This window comes from Tasmannia lanceolata, unplaced genomic scaffold (assembly GCF_043159265.1).
Source record: "Tasmannia lanceolata isolate RefF3 unplaced genomic scaffold, GAP_Taslan_0.1 ptg000015l, whole genome shotgun sequence".
In the NCBI taxonomy this organism is placed as follows: domain Eukaryota; kingdom Viridiplantae; phylum Streptophyta; class Magnoliopsida; order Canellales; family Winteraceae; genus Tasmannia; species Tasmannia lanceolata.
Window position 1 is genome coordinate 33535001 of NW_027518692.1, and position 27527 is coordinate 33562527.

The following is a 27527-nucleotide window of genomic DNA, read 5'->3' on the forward strand; positions in this document are numbered from 1 at the left end:
ATTCCCAGTTTTTGGGGATTCGATAAGCTTCTCATTTCGGATTCGAGAACCCGAGAATCGAGGTTCCCCACTCCCAGGGAAGAATCCTGCTTCCTTGGGTCAAACTACTATGGGAGATGGTGTATTTTAAGCTCTAGCTCAGCCTGAGCTAGAGCTCAGAAACCACGCCCACACACACACACACACACACACACACACACACACACATATATATATATATATATATATATATATATATATGAGAGCTCGAGTGTAGATAAGCTTATCTGTGCTCGAGTGCAGGAAACATCGTGGGCCCACATTTTTTGGGTGATCCGAAGCATTCATTTGAAAGGCCCAATCATGGATGGGGTGTGTGCCAAAAATCAGCTTCATTGGATCATCCTAACCCTTCCATTTGTGGGGTGAAAAAATAGGCAGATTTGCGGATAAACAGTATCTGTCCATTTTCTCCCCGACAAATGGACACCCTAAGATGGTCCAATGGAGCTGATTTTTGGTACACACCCCATCCATGATGGGGCGTTTCAAATGAATCATTAGGATCACCCAAAAAATGTGGGCCCACCCTTGTTTCCCCTGCACTCCAGTGCAGGAACTGTTCTCTCTCTCTCTCTCTCTCTCTCTCTCTCTCTCTCTCTCTCTCTCTCTCTCTCTATATATATATATATATATATATATAGTGAAATTATATGATGTCTGTGCGTTGCTGCGTATATTGGGGGGGGTACGACATAGGTGCTGCCCTTGATATTTGATCTAACGACCGCCTCTTAAAAAGTTGGCTGTCGTTGGATCAAATAAAAAAGGTGGCACCCTGATTACACATGGACACCCGATGAACAGTCCTGACTATGTACACGCTTTCCACACCTACCGGAGTAGAGAAACCAATACAAAACAAAAAAAAAAAATTAAGTTTCAACACTGAATGTTCTCACTATGAAAAAATTAGCCATCTTGCTTAATGAATGATTGGAAAATGTAACTAAAGCAAGTTGGGGTAGTGAAATTACCATATTATTGGCCAATTTTGTGCTGAAAACAGAAAGCTAGAAATTGGGTACACTGGTCAGTGTTAAAGGATGGACTGGCTAGCTAATTGAAATATCATCTTGGTGCAACCAGTCCGGCAGTCCAGCATCTACAACTGAAAAAATGGCAAAGGAGAAGAGAGAGTTACTTGGATTCGTTATAAACTCCAGCAGCAAGACAACAGGGTATCATCTTGTGACCTGATTCAAAACAAATAAAATTTTAAGGATGTCTACCAAAATCATGTGTCATTAAGCAAAATAGGCATAAAATAAAGGGAGAGAAGTGCAGTCCTACACATGAAGTTGTCTTCAACCCTGTTCATTGGTGAGAGTGATAGGATTAACTTGACATGAAATGGGCAACCCCTCGTGTGTCCTTTACTTTCTTCAGAAGAATACACTATGAAGCATTACAGAAGACAGAGAACATGGTGGTTAAATAATAGGAATGCTTCCTCCTCACATCACAAATTCTCTAATAAAACATTGTTCTTACCATCCAGAACTTGTCAATGAAGTAGAATAAAGAAAAAAATGGAGCATTCCCAAAGCACAAATCAGTTAAAAAGGGAAACTTCCAATTGAAACATGATATCAAGGGAGATTGTTGAATATAAAAGGCAGTCTTACCACCATGCATAAAAATGTACCTTGGCAAAGAACCACTGAACCTCCCATTTATATATTCCATTGACAAGAGCCTGAATACCACATGTTCCCAGTTCGCTCAGATTTCTGGGCCAAAAAGTTAATTTTTCTCAGTTGCAAAAGAATTTGACTGATTGCAATGACTCCCCTGTATCATGATTATTGTAGATACAATCTTACCAACACTGTCATATTTGGTTTTGAGCTCAGGTGTGAGTGCAAACTTTGACAACCCAATGAAGGTATACCTGCGGAGAGATCATTGTCGAGACCTGCAAAGCACTGTTTAAAAAAAAAGGATTGACAACCCAATAACAAAATGTGTTGAACCATGTATATATATATATATATATATATATATATATATATATGTTTAAAAAAAAAGGATTGACAACCCAATAACAAAATGTGTTGAACCATGTATATATATATATATATATATATATATATATATATGAGAGAACTGTTGGTGCGCTTAAGCTCACCATTTTTTTGGTGCGCTTGAGTAGTTATAACGCCTCCCATTCGTTTAAATGTTTGGGCCCTGCTGGGTCCCGCTTAAGCGCACCAATGAGAGGCGTTATAACAACTTAAGCGCACCAAAAAAATGGTGCGCTTAAGCTCACCAACAGTTCTCTCTCTCTCTCTCTCTCTCTCTCTCTCTCTCTCTCTCTCTCTACATATATATATATATATATATATATATATATATATATATATATATATATGTAAAGAGAGAGAGAGAGAGAGTTAAGTGAAGCTACACATACGTGTAGCTAACTTAGCTACACCGACGGCTTAAAATACAGTGGGCCCACATTATTTGGGTGATCCAAACCATTCATTTGATAGGACCTCACATTGATAGGGTGTGCCCAAAAAATCAGCTCCATTGGATGATCTCAACCCTTCAAACTGTGGAGGCAAAAATGGACAGATTTGTGAAGGTTTTTACACGTCCATTTTTGCCTCCACAAATTGTAGGGTTGGGATGATCCTATGGAGCTGATTTTTTGGGCACACCCTATCTATGTGAGGGCCCATCAAATGAATGGTTTGGATCACCCAAACAATGTGGGCCCACTGTATTTTAAGCCGTCGGTGTAGCTAAGTTAGCTAAGTTATATATATATGAGAAAAGTGTAGCTAACTTAGCTACACCGACGGCTTAAAATACAGTGGGCCCACATTGTTTGGGTGATCCAAACCATTCATTTGATAGACCCTCACATTGATAGGGTGTGCCCAAAAAATCAGCTCTATAGGATCATCCCCACCCTTCAAACTGTGGAGGCAAAAATGGACAGATTTGTGAAGGTTTTTATGCGTCCATTTTTGCCTCCACAAATCGTAGGGTTGGGATGATCCTATAGAGCTGATTTTTTGGGCACACCCTATCTATATAAGGGCCCATCAAATGAATGGTTTGCATCACCCAAACAATGTGGGGCCCACTGTATTTTAAGCCGTTGGTGTAGCTACACTTTTCTCATATATATATATATATAGAGGAAAGTGTTTCTACTCGGTCCCCTAGATAAGCTTATCTACTCCTCCCTTTAAAAAAATACAGTGGGCCCACGCTGTTTGGATGATCCAAAGCATTCATTTGATAGGTCTTAACATAGATAGGGTGTGCCCAAAAAATCAGCACCAAAGGGTCATCCTAGCCCTTCGTTTTGTTGGGCACACCGTGTCCAAAATGGACGCATATAAACGTGGACGTTTATATGTGTCCATTCTGGGCACCACAAGGCACTACAAAACGAAGGGCTAGGATGACCCTTTGGTGCTGATTTTTTGGGCACACCCTATCTATGTTAAGACCTATCAAATGAATGCTTTGGATCATCCAAACAGCGTGGGCCCACTGTATTTTTTTAAAGGGAGGAGTAGATAAGCTTATCTAGGGGACCGAGTAGAAACACTTTCCTCATATATATATATATATATATATGAGGAAATGGTTTGTGTGCAGCTGCACAGATAAGCTATCTGTGCATGGCTGCACAAACCATAGTGGGGGCCACATTTTTTGGGGGATCCAAAGCATTCATTTGGAAGGCCCTTCCATGGATAGGGTGTGTACCAAAAATCAGCCCTATAGGATCATCCTAACCCAATCAAAGTTGGAGGGGAAAATGGACAGACACTTTTTCTGCCCATTTTTTCCCTCCACAAATGGCAGGGTTAGGATGATCCTAAAGGGCTGATTTTTGGTACACACCCTATCCATGGAAGGGCCTTCCAAATGAATGCTTTGGATCCCCCCAAAAATGTGTGCCCCCCTCCCCCGGTTTGTGCAGCCATGCACAGATAGCTTATCTGTGCAGCTGCACACAAACCATCTCTCTCTCTCTCTCTCTCTCTCTCTCTCTCTCTCTCTCTCTATATATATATATATATATATATATATATATATATATATATATATATAAAATCATGTAAATATTAATCATGTAAAATGGAAACAATTTTGTCAATTTATCAGCTCCCAAAACTCCTTGGAAATTTGTAATTTATTTAATTGAGAAAGGAACCTAAGATACATGTATGAAAAAGTTATGAAATATGGTTAAATTTAGATATACATCTGCACTCTTCTGCAGATTCATCATCGATAAGTGCCCTCAGAGAAGATTGTGGAAAAATGGCGGCAATATATTACAAGAGGATAAATACAACTTGCAACCCAATCTGAGGGAAGTCCAAAAATGGACACAATGGGAGCATGAATTACAACTCTGCCTTACCTACTGAAAAAGTTGAATGAGTTAATAACTGGATGAATTATTAGCTAGCACGTCGGAGGTTGAAGTTGCTTCAGCCGTTGAACAACTTGCTTCATCGTAGGCCTGATTGAGAGAGAATCAACAGTACACATGACAGCCAAGTGTAGTGTCTCCACCAAGTCATCGTGAGGGCCCACTTCCCACAGCCCTGTGGTGAAAACTTCGCGGGCCTGACCCTGTCGAAGAAGCATACATGCCCAGGCAACAATGTTGAAACCATTCCCATATGATGAAAATGAAGGATCTAAAGCTTTCTTGTCTGATATCAGTTCCAACAGCACCACACCATAGCTATAAACATCAGCTTTATCAGAAACACGGCAAGTCATTGCATACTCTGGAGCAACATACCCAAAAGTTCCCGCGACTCCAGTAGTCGCATGGGTTTCAGAGGTTCCTAAAAGCCTTGCTAATCCAAAGTCTGACAGATACGCATTGTATTCGTTATCTAACAATATATTGCTCGGTTTGACATCACGATGAAGGACACGGGGAACACATTGCTCATGTAGATAAGCAAGTGCACGAGCAATATCTAAAGCAATCTTGTGAAGCATCCTCCAATCAACGGTTCTCTTGGATCTTTCCTGAATAAAGTTTTCCAAATTACCTCCCGGTAGGTAATTATATATGAGAAACATCTCTGTCTCGCTAGCATGAAAACCAATTAAAGTCACCAGATTCTGATGGCGCATTCGTCCAAGAGTTTTGATTTCAGCATGGAATTGTTGAGCCCCTTGGAAACGTCCAACTGAGAGCCTCTTTATCGCTACTAGCACTCCTGGAGAAATCTCAGCCTTGTATGTAGCTCCAAAACCTCCACTCCCAATACAGTTGCTTGTGTTAAAGCTCCCAGTAGCTCGCATGACGATCTCGTAAGTCAATGGGACTCCGATGCTAGTGAAAACCGTCACTTCTCTTCGTCCTGAGCCCTGAACTGTAGGCCTTGGTATTTGTTTCCTTGTATATAGAAAGAGAATAACCAAAGCTAGTAAGACAGCAAAAATGGCAGAAGCAGATGTTATCGAGGCAATCTCAATAGAAGTAAATCCGCTATTGCCCTTCTTCTCGGAAACACTTGAGGATGGAGGAGAAGCGTATTGTTGTGAGGTCCCAGACTGCCCTTGCAGATTTGATGAAGGCATGGACGGTTGATATATAGTACAAGAATGAAGCAAAGGATTCCCAAGGCTACTGTCGCAAATCATTGAACTTCCATTTGACGGGATTGTCCCAGACAAGTTATTGAAGGATGCATTGAACATAGAAAGTGATGTCACATTAGCGAAAGCAGAGGGGATCGGACCCGAAAGTTTATTGTTGTCGAGTAGAAGAACTGTCAGATTCCTCAAACTCGCCAGATCTCTTGGAATCTCACCTGATAGGGAATTTGAAGAAAGATCCAACACCTCTAGAGAATGCAACTGGCCTAAGCCAGAAGGAATATAACCAGTCAGATTGTTGGCAGCCAACAATAGATACTTCAAACCCTTTAACTGCCCGAAACCATCTGGAATCTGACCCTGTAGTTTGTTCCTACTCATGTCAAGACTAACAAGAGAGTCTAAATAGCCAAAATTCAGGGGTATTGATCCAGTAATTTGATTCCCCGATATATCCAGAAGCTTAAGAGATTTGCACCTTGCACCAATGTCCAGAGGAATGTGATCAGAAATCCGGTTGTTGCTAAAGTTGGCGATCAATCCGTTCAAATTATCGCACTGCTCAAATAAATATCCAGGGAGTGACCCAATGAGATTATTCCCACTTACCAGAAACGCATACACTGTCTGTGCTCCTAATCTTTCCGACGCAATTGGCAACAATGGGAGAGGACCAGAAAAATTATTCCCAGTGAAACTATGAAGAATGGGGAGATTACCACCTGATCTAACAGATGGCAAAGAAATTCCAGACAGAGTTTTGTATGTAAAGAATGAAGCATATACAGAGTATGGGTCATAGGTTTGGACAAATGAAGCATCCGAGGAGGGTGTAGGAGGGCATCTGTCGTAGATAAACCTAGGAATGGAGCCAGATAAGAGGTTCCCACTTACATCAAACACAGTCATGCAAGGAACCATAAGTCCCACATTGAGTCCCCCGGTCAACTTATTCAAGCTCAAATCGATAAAATGCAGATTCTTGCATTGCACAAAGGCCAATGGGATTTCTCCGGTGAGAAAATTGCGGCCTAGGTTAACCATTTCCAAGCTGTCGCAAGCACCCCACTGGCTTGGAATTCCGCCTTCTATAGAAGCCCTTGGGGCCCAAATTATCCTAAGCTTCGGCAAAGTTGTAATATTGATGGGAATGCCACCTTGGAAGTAATTGTAATCATCATTAGCAGCAATAGATGAACTCTCTGTCGAGTCTGCAAGTGGCATAGGATCGTATGAATTTGAAAGAACAAGGACTGATAACTCAACACAGTTTCCAAGCTCGGAGGGTAAGGCACCACTGAGGCTGTTCCTCGACAAATCCAGCACTTCGAGATTCTTAAGCCGACCGATATCTGGAGGAATAATGTCCTCCAACATATTAGAAAAAAGCAGAAGAGAATTCAACCCATCACAGTTCCCCAAACTAGGTGGAATTTTGCCAACCAACAAATTCCCAGATAGATCAAGATGTTTCAGATTCCGACAATTGCTTGTAAGTTCGGCCGGAATAGGCCCACCCAATTGGTTGAAAGACAAACTAAGTTCATTCAACTCAGTAAAATTACCCAAAAATCCAGGGACAGTCCCATTTAGTCGATTACCCGCCAAGTTCAATACCTCCAACCCGACGCAATTCAACAGTGAAACCGGAATCTCTCCAGTAATTTTATTATAACCGAGCTTAAGAACACGAAGCTTTCTCAAACCCCCAAATTCAAAGGGTAAAGTGTTTGTAAACGAATTTCCCACAAGATCAAGCAATTCTAGATTCACTAAACCCCATATTTCAGTGGGAATTTCACCGTCGAAACCGTTAAATGGAAGGGATAAAACCCTAAGTTCGGAAAGTTTCCCAATTGATGGTGACAATTTGCCCACCAATTTATTTTCACTAGAACAACCTCTACTAAATCCAAATCCATAGAAAGGGAACCTATCAAATCCAGAACAAGAAAAAGCATCCGAATTACCTCCTTTGCTACCACTGATGTTGAGCGACAAAACCCTAGATTCCGAGTCGCACGAGATGCCGAACCAAGAACAGTGATCAGAATCTCCGGGATTCCAGCCGGAGAGAAGGCCGGCGGGATCGGAGATCGAGCTCTTGAACTGAAGAAGAAGCGATTTTTCCCACAGGGCCGTATCTCCGGCGGCTGAGAAAGTCCAAATAGAGATGCATAGATCGAAAATAAGAGCGGAGATTAGGGTTTTACAGAGCATTTCGAGCAGCGGATAGGAAAAAAAATAAAAAATAAAAAATAACTTAACCTAATTTTCTAAAACCCTAACCGTAGAAGCTAGAGTTTCAGAGATTTCGAGCTGTAGAAGAATAGACTTTCAGAAACCCTAACCCTAACTCTCGACATGAGGAAGAGCAAAAAACAGAAGAAAAATCAGATCTTCGGGAAAACACAACCTAATCCCCTAAAACTCTAACCCTAGAAGCTGCAGAGATTTCGAGCTGTAGAGGACTAGACTTTCAGAAACCCTAACCCTAATTTTCGACATGAGATAGAATAGAGGAAAAAGGACGAAAATTCAGCTCCTCGAGAAATCGTCAAAACCGCTAAAACCCTAACCCTAGAAGCTGAGGTTTCAGAGATTTCGATCTGTAGAAGAAGAAGAGACTTTCACAAACCCTAACCCTAATTTTCGACATGAGAGAGAGAGAGAGAGGGAAAAAAAGAAGAAAAATCAGGACTTCAGAAAAACGCGTTTCTCGTCCTTCTGCTACTTTTTTGTTCCACCATCTTTTTCTCTCTCAGCTATGTTGGGCCCACAAGGCTTTCCCGGCAAGTTCTTGGGTCCGCATCCGGTCAATCTATACATTATCCGGTCATCGCTTGCTGGCCGCCGGTTTGAATAACCGGGAAAAAGATTCCTCCGACAAAGACTCGTTCACTTGGCATTTTATCTGACCTTGAAGTCAGCAGAGACTTAAAATCAACGGGTTTCGCTAACTTGCACAGAGGGAGCTTAGTGAGAGTGGAGAAATTATTATAGGATGGGTGGCCGTACAAAGGCGTAGTACAGTACGGCTCACTCTATAGAATGATCCGAACCGTCCATCTGTTGGGCCACAACGTAAATAGGTTGTGCCCCAAAAATTATTTTCATAGGATGATCCTAACCCTCCGATCTATTGTTCTACCCGTACACACCTTGTTTGTTTTGATGAGAATGTGACACATTCTCTTTCGGATAATATATCCACACTTTTGTTTTAAATATTCATGCTCTTCCTTGTTTTATGGTTTTCTTATTCAAATTCTCTGTTTTTTCAACGGATCTCTTATTCAGATGCCCCACAAAACAACAATTGATACTTCCACCCTCTTTCTTACCATGTACTTATTTAAAGTTAGGGTATTAATGGAATGGATTTGAGCATGAAAGTTGCATATGAAACATGTCCATTGGATCAATATCCTAAGGTTTAAAATTATTTTGGATCATGCAACAACAACCCAGATGCAACCACAGAATTCGATGGAACATGAATAGAGGGAGTCAATATACAAAAAATATTGCTCTCTCTCTCTCTCTCTCTCAAGTTTCTATCTTCTTTCCTCCCCTTATCCTAAGCTCTTTTGCTTTAATATTCCCACATATCTCTCGTAATTGCTAAACATAAGGTGACGGATTTTTAACCATCACAAAATCGGCCACTATATCCATTTATCAACACCTTTTGTTGTGACCGATCATTTTGCGTCACTAAAAAGATATAACGACATATTTTTTTACATTTTTGGTAATGGATTTTGTTCGTCGCCAACGAGTGTAATCCTTTTTTACATGGGAATGTTAATGTCTTTCTCTAAAATGTTCCTGTTGTTTGGTTGTAAGTATTTGCCAAGTAGATTAGTGGTGTAAGTAGTCAACAAGGAGGAGACGAGCATTGGATTTGCTTGGAACTTACCTCGTAGAATAGTGATAAGTAGTTGTCAGCCTCGCAAGTAGTTGTAGGAGATGCCATTACCAATATACATAGAGAGAGAGAGAGAGAGAGAGGTATTATTCCCAAGAAATCCAAGCAATATGAAAGTGACAAGGGTGACACATCAACATACATGCAATGACTAACCAAGAGACATTCATGTAGCCACTCACCAAAGATTTTAATGCTATATTGACAACCAAATGAGGAGTTTTTGCTCACATGATACCCAAACGTGGAGCAAAACCCCTAACCCATCCTTGCTTTTGTGCAACCAAAGGAAGACATGACTTTCTAAAAGCCCTCCCTATTGTGCCATTTACAGAATAATATATCAAGGCTACTGATATTGACACTACCATGTTTTGATAATTGGACCAACTCATCTTGTCTTTTATAATTTAAACAATTGTCAAAGGCTATTACAATTCTCAAAAAGTTCTTTCAAACCAATTAAACAAGAAAAGACAAAATGAGTTTGTGCAATTATTAAAACGCAGTAGTCCCAATATTAATGGTTATTTTAAATCCAAAAATACCCTTATATATTTAGAGAATGACATATATTCTCTGTTTATCACATGTGGGGACCACCTATTGAAATAGTGCAAGTGTGGGGTCAAAGTTTGGTGTGAGACATTACAAATCGCTCTTTTTCAATCATCAATACTAAAAAACAGGAAAGCACTTTGTAAACGGGGGATTCCGTTTTGGAAATAAAAAGGGGCTTGACATGACCGTTTTGGAAAGCATATGGTTTTATTTTTACTAAGATAACCCTAGAACAATGCTTATAATTATAAAAAATTGGAGGGTATTTTGTTTTTGTAAAATAGTATTATAAAATTGGATTTAGGAATTTTCATGGGTTTTTGTTAGTTGACTAGATCCAATTTTTTTTTTTTTTTTTTTTTTTAATATTGTCTAGATCTGAATGAATCAACATACTCATATGAATGAATTGAAGAGATTAATAATCTGTAGCTATAGATCAAGGACTAATATTATCAACAACATTTCAAGAGAAATAGGAGAAACAAGACACTATGAAGTCTATGTAGTTGTAGTTAACACAAAGAAATCATATACAAGTTTCTTCTTCATCTTCTCATCATCATTCAAGTGAATGTTAGTATAAAGATTCTCCAAACCAGTGACTTTCTCAGCTCCTCCAACTTCTTTTCAACATAAGAAAACCAAACCCAACTTACATACAATCAACACAAGCAAACACAAGAATCTGTGCGAAGAAAAAGAAGGAAATTTTATCTGAACTTGAAGTGGATTGGTAAGATTTTCCATTGAGCGATCGGAGAGAGATGCCCAAACCATGAAGTCTTGAAGTCTTTGCAATTTGACATGATCACAGAGCCACAATGAGCAGTATAAACCTCCAATTTTCACAAAGACTCTATCTGAAAAATCTGCAAGATGAACAAGTTAGAGATCTATGTATATGGATGGAGTCAGATTTGAATTTGGAGGAGAGAAAGAGAGATGGGTATCAGAGTACTCACCCTCTCAACAACAGAATGAACGACAGAATGAACAACAGGAGAAGCAAGGAAACCATTTCATTGGTGCAGCATTTGGAGTTGCCTTGGTAGTGGTTGGCTTCATTTGCTGTTGTTGCTGCTGCTCGGATTCGACTTCGATAGACCCAGTCCTTCCTTCTGTCAATCTGCAGATATATGATAACTGGTTCAACCTAACAATTTCAATATATGCATTAAATAGACTTATATTGGATTTTGCCTATGTTTCCCATCAAATAATGGGGGCATCCGCATAATTTGCCTGCCGGCAAAGCTGATTACCACATTCATTCGTCCGAAAAAGCACAGAGCACTGTTTCCTCTTCCACTAAATAAGAGTGAGAAACTTCGAGTTGACAATTTTATAGAGGACATATACAGCACACAGTTCTGCAACACATATATACAGAAATACATAGACACGCAAACATGCTGGGAGATTATATTTCTGCCCCGTTTTGTTTATATTTTCCTCAAATTGACTGCATTTCCATCCCCTTTTGCTTCTTTTTTTTTTCTAAAAATGACTTCATTTTGAAGAAAAGATGGGTTGGGGGAGTGCGGAGAAGAGTGGATTTCACATGAGGTCAGAGGTTCAATCCCACCTTACCTATCAACAAGAAAAGAATGGATTTTACATCTATCGCGACTAAGTCCATCGCCCCAAATCAGCCCACGGATGAGATTAAAAAACCTGTTTTTTAGTTGGACTAATCTCATCAATTCACAGAAAAGTGAATGCGCTGATTAATGATTTTGGGCATCACACTTAGTCGCGACAAAGGTAAGACAGCCTCATGCTGAAAAGGGGGTACAAATATCACTTCCCAAATATGCTTACATAGATGCTTAAACCATCACATATGAATTCATGAACGTGTAGATTTTTCATATGAAGATTTCATGCATACAGCTAGAGTGAGAACATACATTGGAAATGCAAAAGAGCAGTTGCTGGTTCCACTAGCATCAGAACGGCGAGAGCCACTACCAGAATGAGGGACTCCATTTGCAGGACCCACCTCTTCTTTACAGTGATTCACTGCCGCTGCCCTTATAATTTCCTTCATGGTTTCAGCATTCGCAGCTTCGGTTACCGCTGGATCCATCGACCGCTCACCCATCTCCAAATTATTTGTGTCAGGTTCAACCATAGGAAAGGGATGCCCACTAATGGTGCCTGGGAAGTTGGTAAGTTCGCCGGATCGGCCTAACAGAAAAACATGGTCTCTAGAGAAACTAGAATTGCCTGGGTGGATACTGAACAATGATTCATTGGAAGCAACACTCCATTCAATTGGGGTCGTAGATTTAGTCCTTGCAAACACGGAGGAAGGAATCCTATAAGGGTCAGGAAGATCCGATTTCCCCATCACTTGAATTGGAGGGGGGTGAGTAAAGCCCGAGGTATTTGAGAATCCATTTGCCTTTGACAGTAGATTAGGCTGCTTTTCATTATCTCGCACATCAACTACAGAAGCTAAGTGAGTGTCCTTGTCAGGTTTAGGAGGGAGTCTTGGATTATTGCCCTCTGGGAGTGATTTACTTAGTTCATTTGCATCCAATTGGAAGAAATCTTCATCAGAGGAGGATTCGGAAGAGGAGGAAAATGAGTTTGAGTTTCCAAGTTGAGACTCATTGTCCTTGCAAAGAAGAACCTCTTCGTCATCTCCAACATCAGCATTCTCGGTATAAGTTCTATGGTTATTATCATTCCCATGTAATGAAGATTCCATAAGCGGTATTATCAGATCAAATTAGGGTTTAAACCTTCTATGTTATTCCATCCTGTTCAGACTTTCATGCTGCAAAAAGTAAAAGATAATTTAGATTTGTAAGTACACTAAACAGACAAAGAGAGGAAAACCACAAATTGCAGAGTTTATAACTAAATAAATCAACATCAACTGATAAGAAATAATAGAAAGAATTTATGTATACGGCAGCAAAGCAAGAAAGGAACAGCCATCTCACAAGAACTCCATATATTAAATGATTGCCATGCCTGACACAAATCGGACACCATTGTCCGATGGGCATTAAAAATTAACACAACTATAATGTATTTTTTTTTTTGAATGGTATAATGTAAATATTAGAAACAATAATTTTTGTTTTCCAGTTTAATATATACTCCTTGGATAGGATAGAATGGAAGAAAATGATCCACGTAGAAGAACCCAAGTAGAGCCGGGTAGATTCCTTCCACCTTCTTCATGAAATTTTTCTTGCTTTATAATGTTCACTTATTTCTATTTATATAGATGAATTTACTATATATCATGTTCTATAAGGTAATAAAATCATGGCGCAAATTTTAATTAGTAATGAAATTATTCTTCTCCATATTATATGGCCCTTCAATGAGAGAAAAAAAAATGAAGCTGATGCTCGAAAGGAAATTCTTGCACATGGTCTCAAATAGTCAGAATGAATAAAACAATGTTGTACACACAGCATGTTTGATAAGCAATTGGGATTCATTAGGGATTTGGGGTTGCTGAATCTCTCGCTCTGTCCACCTCATTGCTTCTCCAAACATTTAAACTTCATTTTTTTTCTTACTTTTAGAAAGGAATTAGAGCACACCTAATCTGTATACAGGTGGTTGATATGGTCACCGATGCACATCATCCTAGTTTCGGGATGTCACCTTGGATGGCAGATGACACAAAATCCATGATGATTAAATTATCGAAATTCCTCTCTGTCCCCATTGAACCTTTTCTGGTAATTTCTTTTTGTAATTTATTGTAAGTGCCGGGTCAGGCAGTTAGGATCGTTGAGTGGATGCAATTTTGGATTATAGCCACATTTAAGGGGGTGCCCAAAACTTGGGCTATCCAGATTGAGTTTATTTTGTGCCACATACACGGTAAATGTTGTGAATAAGAAGGTAATTCATTGTCGGGCCTACCAAGATCTACATGGCACATGAACCATGAAAATAAACAAGCCATAAGATACACCCGAGTATTTTGCGTGGTTCGACAAGATTGCCTACATCCACGGGAGAGAAACTGTGATCTTCCACTATGAAAGAATACATGAAGATTGCAACGGGATCAAACCCAATCTTCTCTTTCTCTCAACCCTTTAGATTACACGCGGTTTCATCTCAAGCCCCAAGAGAAGTACAAATAGCCCTCTTCTAGCATATGGAATTTTTCTCTTTCTCCTCTCACATACATAAGGTATACCTTAGCTTGTATAACTTATGTTATCTAACCTAAGTCTCCCACTCTTTTTCCTAGTCCAACATATTGCAACAAGAGAACATATATACTTGCATTGAAACAAGAGACCTAGCCCCTCAAATTTTCAAACCATCCAAGGCTCTCTCTGTCTCTCTCTGACACAGACTCCTAAACCCATTAGGAAACTCCAAAGGAAATCCCACACATGAAACAACACACCAATCTCAACAATCATCACCTTGGCTTGTTTCCAAGCCACCTTGAAAATTTTCATTGACATCTCCATCTATTTGCTCCCTCCTCAAATAACCATTGACCTTTTGCAACCACCAGCTACACATGCCATCAAATCAGTTCTAAATGTATCTAACTTGATCAATATGGCCAATGCACATGTAACTAGCCTCGAGTCAATTCTCTTAGTCAACTCTGGAGAGAGACTTTGATCTGTCCTCTCCACTAGTAGGAAATGAAACCTTCTTGCCATCCTCCACATCCTGGAAACCCATCTTTGCACCAACTGCAAAACAGACCCTATGCATGAGCATGCCATTTTGTTTTCAATCACCCATTGAGGTACTAAGAATACCATATTTCAAAGTGTTCCCCACAAGATGATACAAAGCTTTACCCTTCTCTCCTTTCATCATATTCATATAGCCACAATGTTATTTTCATGGCTCCACCTGCAATTGAATACCTGCAACTCCTGGAGTCCAATCGGCCAAGAAGCACTAGGTTCTTCTACATCTTTAAGACATGTCACACAACCTAAAGTGATCATCACTCCATAAAATTCCGATCTCCACATTCCAAAATCCCATAACGTCGCAAGCGGGCCGTCATCTAAGGACACAATACCAACCCTTCTCTCATGGAACATATAACAATATCCCCTCTCCGAGCATACATGAATAGCTCAATCAGAATCTAGAATCTAATTAACTTGAGAAGTGAACTTGGGAGAGGGTAAGGGCACCTCCTACCATCTCGTTCTGTACATTCATTACCGCCACCGTCGTATTTCTAGCATCGCATGACTTGTTAGCTCACTTTGATGAGGAAGTAAAGTTTCTTCATCTTTTCACCAACCTCATAGAGCTCACCACAAGCTCATTAAACATTGTGATGTATTATTCCAAATGATATCCGGCCTCCTACATCTCCAACCCATGAAACTGCTAATTAAAATACAACTGGTTGACTAAGCTTTTCAATGTAAAGCTTCTCCAACTTCTCACATAATTTTGTTTTGATGCTAATTCTTCTTTCATAAATAACGTTAATATAACATTATCTGCGAGACAATTGAAATGTACTAACCACCCTCGGCTCAAAGTTCTCCCACTCAGCATCCATCATATGCTTATCCTTTTCCCTTCAATGCTTTAGAAAAAGGCTCGTTGAACTAGAATGTCCTTCACTCTCCTTTCACAAAGAATCATGCTCCATTTTCCATCAAATTTCTCAATATCAAATTTAGAGGTTGAGCCCTTTCTCCATTTCAAATCAACCCCGGGTTATTCAATACACTTGAAAGCAACTGGATTAATTTTGGGAGTCCAAATTTTCTGATCATCCAATCAGACTAAGTCAATCGTCCAATCCATGGCTGATCGGTCTTTGGTCATCCAATGCTAGTATCAATTAGCCAATTGGCTTGATGTTGAACCGATCGACAAGATAGAGAATTCTGTTAGAGAAATCCGAACAACATTAGCCCTTTTTTCTCTGTCAACAGATCTAAAATCCTTTCGATCAATCCACACCTTGGAAATCAAAACAAAAACTCACATACATGAAACTAAGGTTAACTTGTGATGAAACTCCACCTCCCGCTAAAACGTTAGTCAAGCTTTCAAAACTCTTTCACTCTTGATTGTTCTTCACAGATGATTGCTCTAACCACAACCCTTCTTCTTTTGCCCAAGCTGCTAATCTGTGTTCTGATACCACTTTATCATAAATAAAGGGGTAATCCTTTCTCAGGCCTACCAATATCTACATAGCACGTGCACAATGGAAATAAACAAGACAAAAGATGCACATGAGTGTTTAACGTGGTTCAGTAATGTTGCCGGCATCCACGAGAGAGAAACTACGATCTTCCACTGAAAGAATATACAAAGATTAAACCCAATCCTCTCATTCTCTCAACCCAAAGATCAGACACCATTTCATCTCCGCCCTAAGAGCAAAAAGCCCCATCTACTTCCATGTGGAACTCTTTTCTTCTCCACTCACATTCCATAAGTGGCGGAGCAAAGCATGCGGATATAGAAGAAGATCACCGTCTTCAACCCGTTGGAGAAGAACACCATCTTCTTTGATGCGAGAAACCCTTGAATCCACAAGAGAAAACTGAAATTTTATTCAATCCAAGATGTCCCACACAACTCTCACATTCAATATTTATAGGCACTAAACCATTGCACCCTACACTTACAACCCTGGAAATAGAAACTTAAGAATACTCTAGAAACGTAGAATGTGCTAGAAACTCAAGGCAAACAAAATAGAAATACTTCCTTCCCAAGTTACAACATTCAAGAATACTCTAGAAACCTAAGGATCGTCCTACATCAATAAGACATAACCTACCTAATATTAATTAGGTTATCTAACCTAAGTCCCCTACAGTGGCGGATCTAGGATTTATACATAAGGGGGGCATTATACATAGGGGCAGGTTCCACATAAGGCCAGGCCCGATGTTTGGCCCAACTTAACAGGGGCAGCTGCCCCCCTTATGCTACATGTAGCTCCGCCCATGGTTCCCTAGACTCTCTCCTAGTCCAACTAGGATTCAACAAGAGAACATCCCCACTTGCATGGAAACAAGAGAACTAGTCCCACAGTTTTTCAAACTATCCAAAACTCTCTCACACCCCTAAACCCACTAGGAAACTCCAAAGAGAGTCCCATGTGTGAATCAAGACACCAAACCCAGCAGTAGAGATCAGCCAAGTAACAATCATCATACTCAGGATGAGAACACCCCTATTCCTTGCTCTTAGTTTTTCTTCCTTTCAATTAAATATTGAATTAGATATTACCATTACAAAAAAAATTATTGAATCAGATACAATACGATCATTGAGATCCACTAATTGATTATGTAAAGTATTCGATGACACTTTTTTTCCCTCATTGCTCCTTTGGTCCTTCCACATTTTTTATGCAGAGCATGTGCATTCTCTACGGACCTCAAGCTTTTCTAATATGAAGATTCTGAAAATTAGGATAACATGGTTAGGGCCCTGAGTCTGATTATTCCCGAAATCCCAAAAAAATCTAAACTTATTGTTTAAATCCCACCTAAATCCATGTTCCATACCATCTCCATGAACATGAACTATATATACATTTCCTAACTATTTCACATTCCAAAGATTTTTCATCAATGTGCAGGTTTTCGCTTCAAAACCCAATTCTCCCATTCAATTGTGAGCATTTGTAAATTTTGGTTATAAACAGAAATTAAAAACAAAGATTCATTTCACTAATTTAAAAGAAAAAAAAAAACTCTAAAGATTCAGAATCTAGCTAAATCTAACCAAAAGTATCATATTTCTCAGCAGAACAAATCAAAACTCACTCGAATCATCATCGATCAAATGCCTGTAATTTTGGTTTCCTATTTTGAGACAGTCGAAATCACGCTTTAATGACAGAACTGCAGCACCAATCAGTTCCTTTTGCTTCTGAATCAACCTAGAAACTTAAAAATAAAAAATAAAAAAATTAGACTCCTCCAAAAAGGTATGAAAAAAAAGCTACTTTACAACAAGATTAAACAGAGAGAGAGAGAGAGAGAGAGAGAGAGAGAGAGAGAGAGAGAACAACAGGAATCATTCCTCAAAATTGCATAATGTATGCATCAACAACTAGAAATACTAAAGAAAAAAAGGAGTTAGAACTAAAGGAATAGAAGAAAGATGAAGAATCATATTGAAACAATTAGAAATTTTATTTTCAAGACCAAGAAACAGAAAAAAAAACAAAAAGAAACAGGAAAATTAAAATGCTTAGACAAGTCATTACTGGTGAATCAATAAAAAATAGAGAAGATAACACGTTCCAAGACCTTCCACATTCAAGTTTTCCACCCTAAAAGGAAACAGAACAAAAGAAATTCAAACCCCACTAACCAAAACCCTTAAAAGGAATACAAAAACAGGAAAAACCCAAAAACAAAAGAAAAAGAAGAAATGAAAATGGAGAGAGAGAGAGAGAGAGGATGGAAGGTGGAGAGACGATTTCGGGAAGCTGGAAGAGTAACTAATTTTTGCCCCTTCGCGCCATTTCTTATCGCAGTCAACAACCGAAATGTAAGGGTACTTTCGTCATTTCATTCTCTCTTACGCGCTTTTTAAAAAAGATCGTTAAAGGGTAATTTCGTCATTTCAAATATTTCCTTTTGTCTCTTGGTCTTGGTAACAAGCGCGAAACCGTTTACAAGTTAGATTGCTAGTAACCTTGGCGCCTGTATTTTCCATCTAGTAGTGGGCCCCAAAAATCATCTCCAAAGAAGGACAGATCAAAGGGTTAGGATCATTCTTTTAAGATATTTACATTGGGGGGAGATCCAAATGAAGGGTTTGGATCTTCGAACAAGGTGGGCCCTGCTGTATTAGCAAGTACACATGAACATATAAGTTGGGCATTATGGTCGGCTAAATGCAGCTGAGTTTCTCGACCATATAATCCTATCCCTTGATCGATCAAGCCTCGTGCTAAGAAACTTGTTTATCGTCGTATCGTCATTTTACCACGCATGGGAAAACTATTTGGCATGGGACCAAGATCATGTGGTGTAGTGCAAGATCAACGGTCTGGATTGGACAGCACTGCTGTCACTAGTTACTAACTTGCTATTCTAGGTATTTTCTTGCTCTCCTTTCACTTCTACTAGACATTACCATCATCTGCCTGTTGGTGCCTTGGTTTTAAATTTCGGCCGAAATGAAACGACCGAAATGAAATTTACATGAAGTCATTTATTTATAAGTTTTCGGCGAAATTTCACCGAAATTCCAAAAATTTCCAAATCTCGGTTTTTTCGCCATTTTTATAAAACTTTAAGGGAAGTGATAAATGCGCCCCTTTTCATTACTTGGGACACACTGCAAAAGTGCTGATGTATTTCACATTTGAAGGAATGAAGTGACCTAATTGCCACGTGCAATGCAGCTAGGTGTCCCAAGTGATGAAAAGGGACACATTTATCGTTTCCCAATTTTAAATATGCCCACCGAAATGGCCGAAATTCACACCGAAATTTTAGACATTTCGGTCGAAATTTTAAAAAGAAAACGAAGTCATTATCATAATTTTTACATGTTCGGCCAAAATTTCAGCCGTGGTGGCCGAAACCGACACTGAAACCGAAATTTAAAACCTTGGTTGCTGTTACTGCTGCCCACACAAAGAAAGATATAAGAAAAATCATAATCAAGAGGCTTGATCCCTTCACCTCTTGAGAAAGAAACAAAATGAACTCTCCAAAGGCTTTAAAAATGACTCATTTGAGAATCTCTTCATAAACACCTTAAGGTTCGATGTGAGGCTAATATATACATAGGAAGGAATGAACCTACATCATGGACGGATTGTTTTACAAATTGGGGCCTTACAAATATGGACTTAAGCCCCCCCCCCCCCCCCCCTCTCAATTCATGATGGGGCCTTTCAAATGAATGCTTAGGATCACCCAAAAAATGTGGGTCCACCATGTTTTATGCACTCGGGCGCAATAAGCTTATCTACACTCGAGCACAGGAATTGCTCTCTCTCTCTCTCTCTCTCTCTCTCTCTCTATATATATATATATATATATATATATATATATATATATATATATATATATATATATATATATATATATATATACTAGTTGTAGTCCTGTGCGATGCACGGGGCGCTGATATAGATATAAAAGTAAAGTCACGTTTGAAATTCGATTCCTGCGATAAGATATAAATTCGTTTTCAAAATTTCTAATTATTGAATGAAAGAGGCAGTTTTCGAATAAATGCGTTAATTGCGTTTTGGATAAATGCGTTAATTCCGTTTTGGAATTCTCTCTCGTATTAAGCTGAATGCGGTATGCAGAGGGGTGCCACGTGGCGCCACCCTAGCTTACCACATTCATTTTTTGGGTTATGACTAATCTAAGGTGAACCACACCATGTAAGTAGTTCATATCAATCAATTTGAGTCTCATGCGCATGATATAGCTAGGAAGCATGGTAAAACGATGCATCCGGCAAGCAATGGACCATTCCACCATATGTAAGATAAGTTCTATGAAATTTATCATTATTATATGGGAGAGTTAGTTAGGGATGGGGATGGGGATGGGGATGGGGATGGGCCCGGGGATGTCATCACCGCCCCTCTTCTGTTTGCCTTATAGGGCATGGAACTTTGATGAGATTCGCCCATGGCGAACCCTGCTATGGACGTTCATAATAAAAGTACATCAGACTAAATATCTTGACATATTGTAGAATATAGATGCACCCTATAATTTTAGTTTATCCAATATGCTAAAAGGGAGCTAGCGTGCAGAAGACATTGCGCAGATGGTCCGTTGCATGTGAGGGCGGCTACCTCGTGAATGAAGACAAAATCTGCTGAAAAGTGAGCTTATGTGGCTGCTCTCACATGCAACAGACCATCTGCGAAATGCCTTTTGCGATGGACGCTAGCATATCTCATGCTTAAAACACAATTGCTACAAATATATCTCTTGTATGTTGGCCAATAAATCAATTTAGAGCGAGATAATATGTTGCATATGGACTTCCGACTATGCTTTACATAAGAAATACTCAAAAACATTTGACAGATAATTATGCAACATGTCACGCCCCCCAACCCTAAGGCACGTGACAGGCGCCACATGAGGAAAACTTCACAGACGTGCACGGCTTCTGAAAGAAAATACTACAGATACCTGTGGTAATGTACATAGCATCCACAATAATTCTAAGGAACTTGTTCGAAAATACCGTAATGAAAGGAACATAAGAGTTTCTCGCTAGGGATTTGACCAAATAGGATCGTCCAGTTCCTATAGAACCTATCAATAAAATAACAATCAAACCTATTTCTCGATTCAATCAAAGCCAAAAGAAGTGAATATGGTACCCAAATAACGATAGATATGTAAAAAGCAGGTCCGATTATGCCTATTTCTAATCCTAAATAATTTTCTCTCTCTCTTTAGTTTAGTTTGAACCTTAGATCTGGGAATCCATCTATATTCCATAAAGGAGCCGAATGAAACCAAAGTCTCATGTTCGGTTTTGAATTAGAGACGTTAAAAATGATGAATCGACCAACGTATCACTTCCCATTGGCGGGAGCGGTACTCTATTTTATCACTTTTCTCTTTATTACCTCTACCACAAGAGGGGCCAACGTATCATTTACCCCATTGGCGGGTGCAGCATGCAATGCAATGCAATGCATTTTTATGAACGTGATGCAATATAAACCCATCAGTAGTGATAACAACTTTATATCATAACAATATATAAAGTCTCAGAGTAAATTAAAAGTTTTCCAATATATAATTAATTTCCAACATACAATGAAACACAAGAAGCTACTATATCACTTACCTTCCAAAGCTTTTCCCTTTCCTTTGTCTCTTCTCTCCTGAGCATCTAAACCCCATTAATAGTAGGGTTATTATACCATTAAGAAGCTTAAATAACTAAATATTATTGTCTTTCCTTATTAGGTCTAATAGATGATATATAAAACAATAAAATCACAGATATCAGAAAAAAAAACATACATGATATTCCTTTTTTTTCTTTAAATTGACATTAATATTTATAGATCATACTTATAAGTACATGAGAAATGGGACCAGGAGTCCCCCATGATTACAAGCATGGAAACATCAGAACAATCTCCGATGTCAAGAAAAGAAAACCTTAGCAAGGACAAAAAGATGCTATTTATCCAACTTCTTGAACATTCCTTAACAAAGCCAGCATACAACTTCTTTGCAATCTTCACTAGGGATCTTGAATACCTCTCCATCCTAGAACCAACCCAAACAATCCACTCCACCCAAACTCCATCAACTTCTACCGATTAGATGAGACTAAACATACTATACTGAAGGGCTCCCATCAGCAGTGGCAAGTTAATAAGACACTCGACAATAGTTGAGCAACTGCATCGTTTCATACACACATCTTGCTCCTCAGAATAAGGAAGAAAAAACATCCCGAGCGGGCGAAGAACAAGGTTCCTCAACCCCACTATGATGTTCCTTTACTATCTTCCATTTAGCACTACTGTTGAGGAAAGAACTGCCGGGACCCAACCCTTAACAAATTCTCCAACCCCGTTAATGCTTAAGAAAGTCCTTAAAGTGAGATATCTTCTCATTCTAGCCCAGAGATACTCCTCCACCACAAAAAACTTTTAACCATAGACTTCTACTTTCAAAAAAGTCAAGAACACTTCAAAATCCACCAAGAACTTTTCACTAAAAGACTATTAGAACCAGAAAAGAGAATAGAGGACACAAAAGGGCGGGCCTAAAAAGATATTTACAAACACGAGAGGAAGAGGAGATTTCTAGATACTAGGGTCCGAAGACCCATCCTTTTTCTCCCTCTGACTCTTGCTTTTTCATTTTCCTCCCCTTTATCCTTTGGTGAATGGTCACCCGTCCCTGACTCAAACACATCCCCTATCGCCAGGAAACCGTCCACCTCCTCCCCACACTAGCATTCTCCTCTACCCGACAAGTCACCAGTTCCTGCGAGAGAACTTATATGATATTCCTGGATATGCAAATTTCTGACCTCTACCCTATTGCCTTCAAAGACCCATCAAATCTCCACCCTTATCCTCTCTCTCTCTCTCTCTTTCACTGGAAAATTCCAAAGAGAGACTGTTGAAGTATACATGATTAAATAACACTAACTCCAACAGCTTAAGTGTTTTGGACTAATTGGTTGTTTTAACATGGCAGATGGGTTCCACATCCTTGTTATTAAAAATCCACATGCAAGACTAACTCAAAAGTGGAGCCTCAAGTAAGAGAAAGTGAAGTATAAATGGTTAAATAACACCAACTTTACAGCTTAAGGTTTTAGATTAAATTGGTGAAGTATAAATGGTTAAATAACACCAACTTTACAGCTTAAGGTTTTAGATTAAATTAGTTATTTGACATGGCAGGTGGGTTCTAACACTTTGATATTAAAACTCCACATGCAAGGCCATCCCAAAAAAGGGGTCACATGTGAGGAGAGTGTTGAAGTATAAATGATTAAATAAAACTTACTCTATCCGCTCAAGGTTTTGGATTAAAAATCCACTTGCAAGGCCAACACACTTCCCACCATCTCCTCCTTTTTCCCCCTCCAACTCTCTTCCTCACTCTCTCTCTCTTACTCGTTCACTGGAAAATTACACACACACACAGAGAGAGAGAGAGAGAGAGAGAGAGAGAGAGAGAGAGAGAGAGAGAGAGAGAGAGAGAGAGACTCCCCTCAATCAACACAACACCAATTTGCAATAAAAGTCCACGTGTAAGGCTAGCCCAAAAGTGGGGCCCGCATGTGAGAGGGAGTGTTGAAGTATAAATGGTTAAACAAAACCGACTGTAATAGCTTAAGGTTTTTGGATAGTTGGTGGGACCCACATGTGAGAGGGAGTGTTGAAGTATAAATGGTTAAACAACACCGACTCTAATAGCTTAAGGCAATAAAAGTCCAAGTGTAAGGCTAGCCCAAAAGTGGGGCCCGCATGTGAGAGGGAGTGTTGAAGTATAAATGGTTAAACAAAACTGACTCTAATAGCTTAAGGTTTTTGGATAGTTGGTGGGACCCACATGTGAGAGAGAGTGTTGAAGAATAAATGGTTAAACAATACCGACTCTGATAGCTTAAGGTTTTTGGATAGTTGGTGGGGCCCACATGTGAGGTGGTGTTGAAGTATAAATGATTAAATAACATCAACTGTACAGCTTAAGCTTTTGGATTAATTAGTTGAAGTATAGATGATTAATTAACACCAACTTTAACAGCTTAAGCTTTTGGACTAATTGATTGTTTAATAATTTGATGAATTCGATTTCCTTTATCTAGAATTCCATCATTTCTAATTTGTACAATTTATATTCTTGCCTTGCTCATTGACTATTAATCATAATTAATATCTCTAAATACCATATTAAATCTAAAATTCAAGTTTAGGGTATTTCACAACAACACAAGGAAACATGTCCTAATTGGCACACAGGACATCGATGATGAGAATATTACCTTAAACATGCCTTCTTTGACATAGTTGACATAGGTAGCCCTTAAATCATTCCATAGTCCCGACCTGTAAATCAAGACACAATTAGCCTAGCACAAGTAATTAAGAAAACAGCAAAGATTAAAAGAACAGTAGGCAACAGAAACAAGTTTGGAGACAAAGAGTGGGCAAGTCAAAAGCTATCCTTTTGTGGGATCAGTTACTCTACAAGTCCTCTTGTTATGGCCAATTTGGTTGGAACGAGTATAACGCAAAGGGCGAGCTTCGTCGTAGTTGTTCCTAGGCCGTATCTTTCTTGGTTGGTCATGTATATCAGCCTCGACTTTCTCTGTCTCTTGAACAACCATTTGATTGCCCTCCGTGCGAAGTACATCTGCTTGTTGCTGGCGTATCTCTTCCAAGGACTGCATATCTCTTTCATAGTTGCTCCTACTTCGTGTCTTTCTTGGTTGGTCATGTATATCAACCTTGACTTTCTCCGTCTCTCGAACATCCATTTGACTGCCCTCCATACGGAGTATATCTGTCGGTTGCACGCGTATCTCTTCCAAGGCCCTCTTATGGCCCAGACATGCCTTTCTGTAGCTTATCATTACTCCGTATTCTCTCTGCCCAATCCGTCCTTGCTTGACGATGATCAGACCCATTTACCCGTATGCATGAATGCCCTGCTATCAAGATCTTTATCTTGAATGTGTTACTCCCGGGAAGCTTGGCAGCATGTATACGCCATAGACAATTCTCCACAGCACACTTAGCAGAAAAGCAACGGTTCTCTGATTTGACTACACGGAATTTGAAATTACTGGCTATGGCGACACACGTGAAAGCGTTGCGGAAACTCTGTGCATCAGGAAACTCTTGACCGGCTGCCAGTGACTGAAGATCACTTTTAACAAAACGTCGCGGTGTAACTGGTGCAACCAGAGTGCTCTTACTAACAACAGGCGGTACTTTGGCAGCTAAAAACGTTGCATTCTCTCTACAAATCAATTAGAAAACTAGGACATATGTAACATTATTAACACAAATCAGTAGAAGAAATATTCAAATCAAGGAATGTGCACTCTTTACTAAGGAGCAAAAAAAAAAGAAAAAAAAATAACTACTTTCAAATGAATCGAGATTGTGCTGTCTTTCCAAGTGAGTAAAAAAGAACCTACTGTTACGGTCCTAAGTGGGGGCTGCTTAGGCATGGGACTAGGTGGGACATAGACTGGTATGGGACAGGTTTAAAGGGCCTAGCCTAACGCGTTCCATTAGCTCTAGAACTTTCGGCGTATTGGTTAGGTATCTAACATTTTGTATCAAAGAAACCAACACGTCATGTGGAAAGGGCTAATTGGAAAAAAGGCCAAAGTGAAAGCTGTCACAGCGGCCCGCAGAGGACGGCAGAAGTGGAAGCTTAATGGAATGTTACGGTCCTAAGTGGAGGTCTGCCTATGTATGGGGACCCAGCCTGGTATGGCACAGGTTTAAAGGGTTTAGCCTAAAATGTTCCATCAGCTCTTGAGCTTTTCAGGTATTGGTCAGGTACCTAACACTTGAAACCAAGTAGGACACTGAAGATTATATCTAAAGAACAAATTTTTTTTTTAAAATGAAATAAAAAATAAAAACACTAGGCCATGTTTGGATTGCTGGAGTTTGATGGAAAAGTTTGGAAAGGGAAATATTTCTAAAATTTCTTACTTTTTCTACATACAAAGACAAGATAACTTGAACCAACCCTAATCAATTTTTACCTAGAGATATCTTCAATTTATGATAATGTCCCTTTAAATAAACCATAATCATATCATTTCCCTCTAAATTCCAGAAATGTTTTTCATGCAATCCAAACAGGTCTAATTACAGTAAGTTGCTTCAAGGAACGCTGGTTTTCACCAGAAATCAGTAAAAAAGTCTTTAATTACATATCAATCAGAATTGAATTCTTTCCAAAAATCATCAAAAGAATCCTATTTGTCAATTAATGACAGTGCATATCACGATTAGAAAAAGTAAGATTGCACATTGTATTTTAAGTAACCACAATCTCAAAAGCAATTGCAGCAGTCTTAATTCTCCATACCTAAATGTTTTCAGAGTTGAATTAAAAAATACGATAAATTTCCCTAATTACATATCAGTCAGAGTTGAATTCTTACTGAAAATCAGCAAAAGAATCCTATTTTCCAATTAATGACAGTGCATATGGAAATCAGAGAGTGTGAGATTGCAATCCCTGTGTAAGCTACAATTTCAAAATCAATCGCAGTTCATACAAATTTCACACAAACTGATCGTATACTACGAATATTAGTCTTAATTCTTCATACCTAGCAGCTTTCAGCTCGGTCTTGACCTTGATAGTTTCTAGGGTTTTCTCACTGAAAAGGAAAAGCGGAATCTTCTGATTACATTCGAATTCATCCAACATATTGCTCACATCTTCATCCGATTCAACAGAAACGAGACGAGATTCGAAGCTATCGGCATCTTCCGGGAGCCGGAACTTGATGATGACGGATCTCGGCGAAGATCCGCAGAGATCCGCCATTTTTAACATAAGAGTCTTAAAATTCAACCTCCGATCGATTTTAACAAGACGAGTTTTTCCACCGAAGTAACAAATCTTGCCTTTCTGCTTGATGAATTCCCCTCCGAAGCTGCAGAGTAGCTTTGATTTCTCGTCCTTCATGATTTCTCAGTAAAAATAACCCTAACTTCCTAAACTCTAAACCCTAGATTCTACTGCATGTTTTGTTTTTGTTTTTTTAAATAAGGAAACAGAAGGAAGAAGAAGAAGAGAGTTGAAGACAAAAAACAAGTAATTGAAAGGAATTTGTTATGTGAGATAGATGGTTCCCACTTAGTGTGAGATAAATTATTTTGGGATTTGCTAGGGACCCATCGCAGAAGGCATTTCTC

The 27527-nt window shown here is 39.2% G+C and overlaps 2 protein-coding genes across 11 annotated transcripts in view; both read right to left on the bottom strand.

The window, feature by feature from the left end:
* The window catches only part of LOC143846702 (LRR receptor-like serine/threonine-protein kinase RPK2), a 13463-nt gene extending 4944 nt beyond the window's left edge, over positions 1-8519 (bottom strand). For 2 of the 4 annotated variants that reach the window (XM_077355211.1, XM_077355212.1), the window contains exons 1-5: positions 4439-8517; positions 1866-1967; positions 1688-1772; positions 1333-1437; positions 1184-1235 (exon numbers count right to left, since the gene is read on the bottom strand). In XM_077355211.1, coding sequence (XP_077211326.1) covers positions 4483-7860 — 3378 coding nt within the window. In that variant the 5' untranslated portion in view covers positions 7861-8517 and the 3' untranslated portion in view covers positions 1184-1235; positions 1333-1437; positions 1688-1772; positions 1866-1967; positions 4439-4482. Of the gene's footprint in view, positions 1-1016; positions 1236-1332; positions 1438-1687; positions 1773-1865; positions 1968-4438 lie in introns of all 4 variants that reach the window. The other 2 variants (XM_077355210.1, XM_077355209.1) reach the window with 2 other exon arrangements.
* A 2052-nt stretch (positions 8520-10571) lies between these two features.
* LOC143846706 (RAF-like serine/threonine-protein kinase 24) lies at positions 10572-27436 on the bottom strand. Of its 7 annotated transcripts, none has more exons than XM_077355219.1 (5): positions 24617-27436; positions 17911-18033; positions 12046-12920; positions 11098-11261; positions 10572-11004 (listed from the first exon to the last, which is right to left on the bottom strand). In XM_077355219.1, the coding sequence occupies exons 3-4, from the start codon at positions 12849-12851 to the stop codon at positions 11102-11104; spliced, it is 966 nt and encodes a 321-aa protein (XP_077211334.1). In that variant the 5' UTR covers positions 12852-12920; positions 17911-18033; positions 24617-27436; the 3' UTR covers positions 10572-11004; positions 11098-11101. The 7 variants fall into 7 exon arrangements, 6 of the variants coding, with proteins under 6 accessions (XP_077211334.1, XP_077211335.1, XP_077211336.1 ...); XM_077355220.1 differs by lacking the exon at positions 24617-27436 and adding an exon at positions 18357-18480; XM_077355221.1 differs by lacking the exons at positions 17911-18033; positions 24617-27436 and adding an exon at positions 18357-18469.
* Positions 27437-27527: the final 91 nt, after the last annotated feature.